The sequence below is a fragment of the Dromaius novaehollandiae genome, chromosome 30 (genome assembly GCF_036370855.1).
Source record: "Dromaius novaehollandiae isolate bDroNov1 chromosome 30, bDroNov1.hap1, whole genome shotgun sequence".
Taxonomy (NCBI): domain Eukaryota; kingdom Metazoa; phylum Chordata; class Aves; order Casuariiformes; family Dromaiidae; genus Dromaius; species Dromaius novaehollandiae.
In genome coordinates, this window is record NC_088128.1 from 2,808,374 (window position 1) to 2,818,715 (window position 10,342).

Sequence of the window (10,342 nt, forward strand, 5' to 3'; positions counted from 1 at the left end):
AAGGGAGTGAGGAAGGACAGCAGCAGAGTACAGACCCTGGACTTCAGAGGAGCAGACTTGGGCCTCTCCAGGGGACTGATGGGCGGTTCCATGGGAGGCATATCTGACGGGCCCAGGAGCTCTGGAAAGCCAGGAGGCCTTTAAGGACAGCACCCGCCAAGCACAAGCATGGTTCACACTGATACTCAGCACAACTAGCAGACATCTCAGGGGAGCAGCTTGGCTAAAGAGGGAACTCGCACCTGAGCTGCAGAACAATAAGGCAGCATATGGGAAGGGGAAGGAAGGAGAGGCTGCACACAAGGAATTCAAAAATATTGTCCAGCGATGTTGGCATGGTGTTAGGGAAGACAAAGCTCCCTTAGGATTCCCACTTGCCAGGGACGTCAAGGGCATGAAGGTGAGCTGCTGCTGCTTCAGTAAGAATAAAAGAATAAAAAGGAAAATGTGGGCTTCCCTGTTGAATGGGGCAGGGAATCTAGTAACAGCAGACGCAGTTAGGTCTGAGGAACTCAACCCCTTGTTAGCTTCAGTTTTCACCAGAAAGGTCTCCCCAGCTGTTGTGCCTTGGGTCAGGACTCCAGAGGAGAAAGGCAACCAACAGTGGATGAGGGTTAGTGAGGGATTACTTGCGAGAACTCAAACTCTACAAGTCAGTGGGGCTGGATGGGCTGCGTACAAGGATGCTGTGAGAGCTGGCTGCTGTCATAGCAAGGCCACTCGCTGTCATCTTTCAAATGTTATGGAGATTGGGCGAGCTCCCAATGACTGGAGAAAGGCAAATGTTACATCCAGCTTCAAAAAAGGCCACAAGGGCAACCTGGGGAGCTGCAGGCAGTTCAGCCTCACTTTGGGGAGGAGTGTGTCATGAAGTGAATCCTCTCGGATCACATTTCTGGGCATATGAAAGAAAAGAAGGTGATAGGGAATAGTCAGCATGGATTTACCCAGGATAAAGTGTGTCTCACTAACCTGAATGCCTTGTATGATTAAAAAACTGCATTTGCAGATGGAGAAGAGTAAATGTCTTTTACCTAGACTTTAGCAAGGCGTTTAAAACTATCTCCCACAATATTCTTGCATGCAAGTTAGAACACTGCAGTCTAGAGGGTAGACAACCAGATGGGTAAAAAGCTGCTTGGATGATCAGGCTCAGAGGGCAGTGGTGAATGGGTAGTAGTCTTCCTGGAGGCCAAGGAGACGTGGAGCACCACAGGATCTCTCCAGGAGAGACTGTGATTAGTGAGTGACACGGAGGAGGCAACACCCATCATGCTTGTAGATGATCTCAAGCTGGAGGCAGAGGGGACTAGCATGGGAAGGGGAAAGAGCCACAGACTGCAGCCATAGAGGTTCAGACATGACATTAGGAAATGGAAATCTCACTCAAAGAATGGTGCTGTGCTGTGGTGCTATAGGTCACCCAGAAGGGAAACTGTTATCAACCTCTGACTTTGTGTTTCAAGAAACAGCCAGGGAGGACAGAGAGACACGAGTAGAGCTAGGGAGATCCCAGAGTGAGAGAAGGTCGGGAAGCAGGTTGGGTGTCTACAGTCTGCAGGGAAACAGGCACAGGTATGAGACAGCACAGGACAGCCTGTGGTGGAGACAGCCCAGGGCACTGCCAAGGCTCAAAGTCCCCAACAGAACTGAAGTCTTTGTCCTCTTGGCTATGGCTGCTGTCTCTGTCACCAAGGCCTCTGTGAAGACACTGTTTCCTTACAGCACTTTGGCCTTGCTGCCTCCTCATCCCCAGGGAGCCCAGGAGGTCCTGCACTCAGCGTTGCACATCCCCACCCTCACATTGCTCCCAGAAAGAGCCTTGCACAAAGCGTGAGGGAAAGCATCCCCCTACTCAGGGGCTGGGTGTCAGTGCTTGGATGATCTGCTTGATAAAACACATCAAGGTCGACTTGGCCAGAGCCACCTGCACATTTCCTTTGTCCAGTTGCAATCAGGGCCTCCAACTTGCTGCTCTAATCAGCTCCTGGGGAGCTTTCTTTGGTAACAGCCCTCAGTGGGACCCATTAATGCTCCAAGAAACTTTGGAATTTACTTCTGACTTCAACTTCTTGAGTGATTTGTTCCATCTCCTCCCAGTACCTGATGTCCATGGACTCAGTACCAAGTACACCTAAGGCGTCATGAAAACACAAAAGCCCTAAGAAGCCATGTCTCTTCCCATAATTTTCTTCAGTTCTTCAATTCTTATGTGGCTAGTAGGAAATTTTTCAGGAGCGTATTGAAAAGAGTAAGATTTCAATGAGCACCTGAAAAAGAAAGAACGTCTCCTTTCTGAGATTTCTTGATTCTTCAGAATAAGTGATACCAACATCCTCCAATTCATATTGATCCAGAGTGTCTCCTAATGAAGTCTAGACATGTAGGAAAAGCGGTAATTTCAACAGGAGACCTGTATGGACAACCTTCCTCCTCACCTCCCCAACCCTGCCATTTCTCTCATCAGCTACTGGGGACTTCCAACACTCTTGTTAAAACCTAATCTTTTTCCACTCGGGTCTGTAGCTGAATGTTACAGCTCCTATGCACCAATTCCCACCTGCTTGCCTTAGAGTCCTAGTTGCAGAAACAGGAGGATTTTTCTTAATTGCAAACAAACAAAAATAAAATCTGATAGGGTTTAATAAAAAGTCAAATACACTCCCACACTGTACGTTAAGTCCAAGCTGCCTCCAGTGAGCTCCACTTTCCACAAGGAATAACCCTCCTTGAAATGCTTTCGAGAGATAGATGAGAAAGGATAGATAGAAACACAGCTAAGGAGCTGGCTAAAGAGACAATCAGACTCCTCCAAAGATGAGGCAAGCTTCAGACTCCCTGAAGCTCAGAGCAGCAACTAGAGAGTTGAGAGGTATCTGAATGGATAAAAAGTAAGGGGAGGATGAAGAGTGGAAGGCAATGGAAAGTGTGTATGTCCAGTTCATCTGATGCAAAGATGCCTTTAGAAATGGTCAATCTAATCAGGACATGTGAAAATATGTGAAAAATTATTGCAACTATATCCACAGCATAATAGACAGAGCAGTGATCAAAGAAGTTCAGGGGCAGACCAGCATTTCTTCTCCTGAGATTCACCCTGCCTGAAAATTTCCACTATTTTATCATGGGAAAAGTGGACATTAAAATTAGTCAATCATTTTAGCTGATGAAAGCATGTCCATATTTTTGAAATGCTGAAAACTCTTCACCTTTCCAGGCAGAGCTCTGGCATCTAATCCAAAGCATCCAGGGACACTCAGAGAAGCCCCAGTGTATCTGAGGGACCTGCCTGAGCCTGGCAGCTCTCAGAGCAGAGCTGTGGGAGGCCGGAGCCTGTTGGAGCTGCAGAGGGGACCAGAGCACCTACAACGGCACCAGGCATCAGTGACCCTGTGATTGCATCCTTCCCCAATTCTGGAAATCAATCTCCTTTTCAAAAAACAAATAAACAAAAAAAGGACCAGTATATTAAAAAAAAAGACAACAAAGCAAAGAAAGACAAGATGAGCAAAGAAAATTTAAAAGCTGGGAAGTGTAACAAAACATTTCTTCACTTTAGATCATTTTCTTAATTGTGTTGTGGTTTCATTCTTATGGACATTTTTTGAAAGATCTCTGTTATTATCAATCAGGCCTGCAGCATTAGAAATGTATTTCTGCATCTTGCACAGAGCCCAGAGGCCCAAAACCACTCACGGCCCGGGACTGTCCACGCTACTCCTCACTCTCTGCACAGAGCGAGTCACATCCAGCAGGGACAGGAGTGACCACACAACCCACATCCTAGCTCTGTGCCTGTTGGTGGCCTACCAGGTACTCAGGCAGACAGGACCTCACAACCGCCTACCCCAGACAGGAGCCAAGTGCTGGCCTGTCAGATTCACCCACTGAAGTCACCTCACAGCCACTTTCCCACCCCTGTGCCTGCTCATGGTCCATTGCCTGCAGAGGCAGAAGTGACCTCACAGACACCTTCATGGCTGTGGGCCCCCTACTCTCCCATGAGCTTCTGCGAGAGAATTAATCTCATACAAATGTCCCCAACTATCAGCCTCCTGGTGGCCTATCAGCTGACCAGATAAAACTGACCTCATAATGCCCTATCAAGCCAAAGGAACTCCTGCTGGTCTTTCGCCTTGCCTTAGGGAAATGACCTCAGCATGGTCTTGGCTTCCAACCAGCCAGGTACTCCGGCAGAAATGTCCCCACGATCATCACCTGAGCCATGCACCTGCTGCGGGCCTATCAGAGGCTGAGATGGAAGTGATCTCACAGTCACCATCCAAGCCATGCAACTGTTTCTGGCCTATCAGCTACGCAGTTCTAAATGACCTCACAAGCAACATCCTAGCCCTGTGCCTCTTGCTGGCCTATCAGGTCCTCCGGCAGAAGTGACCCCCCAAACAATTGCCCCAAGCATTAGCCAAGTGCTGGCCTATCAGCTGCTCAGATAGAGGTGACCTTACAATCATCCACCAAGCCCACAGGGCTGCTGCTGATGGCCTTTCAGCTTCTCTGATGGACAAGGTTTGAGTTCCTGCTTGGGAGGTCACTTCTGCCTCAGCCTCTGACAGGCTACCAGCAGGCTCATGGCTGGGGCCTGTGCATGCGAGGTCACTCCTGCCTTAGCAGCTGATAGACCAGCAGTGGGCACATGGCTTGGACGCTGATGGTGAGCTTCCTATTGCTATGAACCATGCTTGTGCTTGGCAGGTGCAGTCCTTGAAGACCTCCTGCCTTTCTGGAGCTCCTGGGCCCTTTAGAGCTGCCTCCCATGGGACCCCCCACCATTCCCCTGGGGAGGCCCAAGTCTGCTCCTCTGCAGACTGTGGTCTGCACTCTGCTGCAGTTCTTCCTCACTCCCTTCGGGATCTGGGACTCCACTTTTTCATGGTCACTGTAGGCAAGGCTGACACCGACTATCCCATCTCTGCTCAGTTCCTCCTTGATGGCAATTTCCACGTCAAGGAAAGCATCACCCTTTTTGGCCCATGTGGTAGCTATGCTAAGAAGTTGTCCCTGCTGCCCTCCAGAAACCTCCTGGACTCCTTGCATTCTGCTCTTTGGCCTTCCGGTGAATGGCAGGGAGATTAAGGTCTCCCCATAAGAACCCGGGCCTGTGATGCACAGACTTCCTCAGGTTGCTTAAAGGAGACTGTGTCCACTTCCTCACCCTCAGCAGGTGGTCACAATGTCACCCTTCCTCTCATGCTCCCCCTCAGGCTTTCACCCAAGACCTGACCATCCCGTGGAAGAGCTCCATACATCTGAGCTGGCCCTTCCCACAAAGGGCATCCTTCCTCCTCCTCTTCCCTCACAGTCTTTCCTGAAAACCTTGTACCCTACCAGCATAGCCCTCCAGTCACGTGAGTGATTCCACCACATCTCAGTTATTCCAACCATGTGGCAGTCCTGTGACAGCTTGTGCATCTCCATCTGCTCCTGTCTGTGCCCCAGGCTGCATGCACTTGTGTATATTTGCAGGGCCGCAGAGCCTCAGCTGTGGCACAGAGAACAGACTGGTCATGGTGAAACATGTCCCCAAGAGCCAAGGATACTGTTGTGCAATGGCTCCACTTCAGAGCAGAGGCATGCTGGCCTAGATAGCAGGTGACAGTGTAATGGTGAAAAGAGGTTCCCACTGAGAGAGCAGACACTGCAGTGCCCAAAGCCAGGAAGAAACAGAGCTGGGCTGTGCAGGAATGGCAGGAGAGGGGTTGGCTGCCTGATCTGAACTTGTAGCACTCTGGGGCTTGTGACAAAGGTGAACCGATCTCCAGGAAGGACAAGGTGCCACTGAAGAGTGGAGACCTTGGTGTCATGTGCCTCCCATCTATGCAAGACAGTTGGAGGTAGACGTGATGGACTTTGCCTAAAGGTGGTGGTGGGATTCATTTATTTGGGCACAGGTAGAAAACCTGAGATGTCCTGGGGCACTTGCCCAGCAACCAATCCAAAAGGGCATGGTTTTCCTGTAGGTCCCATGCTGTACCTACTGGAGCCATGTGGTTGTGCTGGACACCCCAAGCATCTGACATGATGCTGCTGGGCTATTTTTATGTCACCAAATCAAGTGTCTGCACTGAATTCCATGAGCTGTTTGCAATGTAGAGATCTGCGTGATTATTTTAGCCTGCCTCAGTGAACGTCTCCCAGGAGGAGGGAGTGCAACGGACAAATAAAGCCATCCTTTCAGCTGGGGCACTGTTCCCGAGTGGGGCCAGGCTCCTGGGACAGAGGGAGCTCATGGCAACCTGGCAGCACTGCCCAGACACAACTGTGTGCAGGAGCAGCTCCTCTGCAAAGAGCAGCAGGGCTGCGGGCACCGCCTGCTCTTCCTGACATAAAGTGAGACAAGATGGAGAGAAGTGCAAGGCAGTGTGGAGTGGGAGGACAGAGGTGAGCTCCTTGTGGGAGGAATCTCCACAGCCCTTGACATGGTGAGTCTCTGGCTGCAGAGCAATACTACTGGGGTTCTTGGAGGGGCCTTCTAAAGCCATCTCATCTCATGACTGATAGTTTTTGAGGATGTCTCACCCGTCTTCTTGAGTGCAGAGGAGCTTCAGAGCAGGGATTCCCAGCCACACCGTCAGAGGGACAGGGCATGCTGTTACCTTCTCCCAGGGATGCTGCAGGGGTGTGAAGCTGGGACATGCACACAGGTCTGCCCAGGGCTGTAATTCAGAGCAGTGCCGCTGTGCCCCAGGGTGCTGTGTGCCTGGAGCAGTGACTCTGCCACCTGCAAGGGTCAGCACTCAGCCTGACCAGGGAATTCCTCACAGTGCAACAGAGAGAAGCTCTGGGTAGGAGGATCAGCCCTGGCAGGGCAGGTTCATCCCCCTATTGAGAGGGTGCTGCATGGCTCAGGGCTGCTCACAGCTCTAGCTCATGCACAGGGCATATTTGAGGGGTCTTTTTAAGAGCAAGGTGAAAAAACCAGCTCTTTGAAAGGGAAGGAGATTTCCTTCTGGTGTCTGTGCTTTTGGTTTCTTTATTTTGGCAAGGAGAAAAAAGGAAAGGGTTTTCTGGTTTGGCAAGGGACTGGGACTCCTCAACTTTCACTCTCAGAGATCAGTAGGTCCCCCTTCATCCCCACCTCAGCCTACAGACAGCATCAGCATCACTTTTATGGCCTCATTGGGGTTTATGTGACCTGCTGCTTAGGACCTGCATGCACAGAGATGCCCCTGCCCAGTTCCCTGAGCCAGGAGGTTTCTGTAGGCAGAACTGAGCCCACAGAGGGTGGGAAGGGGTCTGTGAGCACTGGTTGGGAGTAGTTGTTGGGACAGAGAAACGGCTCCCTGCAGGGATAGCTCCAGGCAGCAGAGATGGGCAGGGCATGAGATGAACAGAATCATCACGGGAAGATGGATTTGGGCAAGTCATGGGCAGTCCCTCTGATGCAGGCACCTTCTTCCTCTGAGCAAGCCCCCCCACAGCTCCTCTCCTGTCCAGCAGAGCCTCTGCTCTGACAGCAATGGAGTTCGGGGCATGAGCCACTTGCTCTGCAGCCAGACCTCCAGCAGAAGAGAGGGGCATCTCACCTGCCAAGGGCCCATTTCATGCTGCCCAACAAAGGGGCCCAGAACAAGTGCCCAGTGATGTTGCTCTCTGCGAGGCAGCAAGCCCAGCTGGGTAAGATGAAGACTTTCCTGAGCGCCCCTCTGTCTCTCTCTCCTTGCCTCCCTTGGCAGCAGGATCACAGTTTTGCTCCTTGTTTCCCCTCCTATCCATGCTGCTCCTGCTCTTCTCTTGAGCTCCCTGGGGTTGCAGGGGGCAGTTCAGCTGCAGTTCTGACACTGACCCTGTGAGCTGTGCAACAGAGGGGTCTGCATGGGAGGGAGATTGCCCCAACCCCCTTCCGACCTGTGGGGCTGTAGACTCCCTCTTAAGGAGAGACCATCTTTAAGACATTTGACCGTTTCCCTCAGCATCCTGCCAGGCTACAAGCTGCCCTGCAGAAGGGCACAGCTGTCTCATAGCATCTCTGTGCTATCTGAGAGACCATGAAGAAGCTGCAGAGGTACAAAGAGTATGGAAGTGGTGGTGGGCAGCTGTATAGGGGCAGCTGAAAAGAGCGCTGTGTGTCCTTGGCTAGAAGGAGAGTGTGGAGACCTCCCTCTGGTGCTCTGAGAAAGGGAGAGAAGCTTGGAGATCTACACCTTGAAACTGGACTCCTCTGCTCTCAGCAGTGGCTCAATTCTCTTTCAGGCAACATATGAGTGTGCTCATCCTCCAGCTCAAAGAGGTAGCAACCCAGGAGAGCTGGGATCAAGGCTAATAGACAGACTAGGTGTCCTCACTCTGCACCAGGTGAGAGTGAATCCTTTCCTCTCAGGACTCAGTAGAAATGCCAAAGATTTCTAACCTTTGAGGAACACTCCCCAGGGGGAACAAGGATAACTAAAAGAAAAAATATATATTACAAAATTCCTAAAACTCTGTTTTTTGAAACCTCATTCTTTAGAACTGATGGTGAAGATGCTGAAAAGGCCTTCCGCATGAGGAGTAATTTTCATCTGGCAGAAATTCTGTATGTCAGAGCTAGTCAGCTCCATTCCCTCCTTCCCACCACTGCATAGCAGGACTGGCTCCTCTGGAGCCCATAGGCAGAGGCCCCTGCTCCTCACAGCACACTGAGCTAGTGCGAAGTGGAGCTCAAGCAAGGCAGCTGCACAAAGATCCTCTCAGCAAAGACAGATGCAGTATGGGGGGTTCAAAATGGGGGGCTGGAGGAAAACTGGAACATTTGTTTGTTTGTTTGTTTTGCTTGAAAACTGTCTCCTAACTTCTCAATGTCTTTTGCTCCTTGGGCAGTCCCCCACGCCCAGGGTGAGGAAATGTCCAACAGCAGCTCCTTCAACGAATTCCTCCTCCTGGTGTTCACAGACACACGGGAGCTGCAGCTCTTGCACTTCTGGCTCTTCCTGGGCATCTACCTGGCTGCCCTCCTGGGCAACGGCCTCATCATCACAGCCATAGCCTGCGACCACCACCTCCACACCCCCATGTACTTCTTCCTCCTCAACCTCTCCCTCCTCGACCTTGGCACCGTCTCTGTCATTGTCCCCAAATCCATGGCCAATTCCCTGTGGGACACCAGGGCCATTTCCTACTCAGGATGTGCTGCCCAGCTTTTCCTGCTTTTCTTCTTGTTCTCAGCAGAATATTTCCTTCTTACTACCATGGCTTATGACCGCTTCATTGCCATCTGCAGACCCCTGCACTACGGGACCCTCATGGACAGCAGAGCTTGTGTCAAAATGGCAGCAGCTGCCTGGGCCAGTGGTTTTCTCTATGCTGTCCTGCACACTGCTAACACATTTTCAATACCACTCTGCCAAGGCAATGTTGTGGAGCAGTTCTTCTGTGAAATGGCCCAGATCCTTAAGCTCTCTTGCTCAGGCTTCTACCTCAGGGAAGTTGGGTTTGTTGTGGTTAGTCTTTGTTTAGTCTTTGTGTGTTTTGCTTTCATTGTGCTGTCCTACACGTGGATCTTCACAGTTGTGCTGCAGATCCCCTCAGAGCAGGGCCAGCACAAAGCCTTTTCCATGTGCCTCCCTCACTTGGCTGTGGTCTCCCTGTTTATCAGCACTCTCACATTTGCCTACCTCAAGCCCCCTTCTATCTCCTCCCCATCCCTGGATCTGGTGGTGGCTGTTCTGTACTCGGTGGTGCCTCCAACCCTGAACCCCCTCATCTACAGCATGAGGAACAAGGAGCTCAAGGATGCACTGAGGAAACTGGTTCAATGGGTAGAAGGTCAGCACCAGTAACTGTCCCAGTGCATCCACTCATCATCCACAGGGCATTTGGCCTCAAGGTTATGTGTTCTTCATTTCTTTCTTTCTTTTCCTCTATTACATTCTTGTAAAAAGGAAAAAAAAAAAAAAAAAGCTTTGGATCATGCTACTTGTCCTCAGGAATCTCTCATTTTAATCTGACCAAGAGACCATGCTGAAGCAGGAAGCCAGGCTTCCCCCTTCTTCAGCAGAGATAGGGGAACCTCAGAGTCTGCTAGTCTGAGCTCCCTCAAATGCTTTCAGGGCAATGAGGAGAGTTTCTATTTGCAGTGTCTCTTTTGCATTGACACCAGGGGAGCTCAGGGGACAGAGTCAGGCTCACACAAATAAAGGTGGGGTGAGACCATGGGTCCCATGTCCATTAGGAGAGCTCAGCTTCCCTGGCCATTGTCAAAGTGTGAGCTCACACTCCTCTGCTGCAAGGGTGGCACCACCTTGGGCTGGTTCCTTCCCTCTCCAGTGCTCCAAAACTACAAGCGGAGGAGAAGTAGAGGGGAGGAGAGTCAGGCAGCAGCTTGTGGGGGACAGACCCTGTGCTC

General features: G+C 51.0%; 1 protein-coding gene across 1 annotated transcript; it reads left to right on the plus strand.

Moving 5' to 3' along the window:
* The first annotated feature begins 8,840 nt into the window (after nucleotides 1–8,840).
* On the plus strand, nucleotides 8,841–9,776 carry LOC135324048 (olfactory receptor 14A16-like). The gene has a single exon (XM_064499481.1). It carries the CDS (start codon nucleotides 8,841–8,843, stop codon nucleotides 9,774–9,776), a length of 936 nt encoding a protein of 311 aa, XP_064355551.1.
* The last annotated feature ends 566 nt before the right edge of the window (nucleotides 9,777–10,342 follow it).

Bases quoted from the DNA above. Each gene is read 5' to 3' on its own strand.
- LOC135324048 (XM_064499481.1), top strand. From the start codon at position 8,841: ATGTCCAACAGCAGCTCCTTCAACGAATTCCTCCTCCTGGTGTTCACA.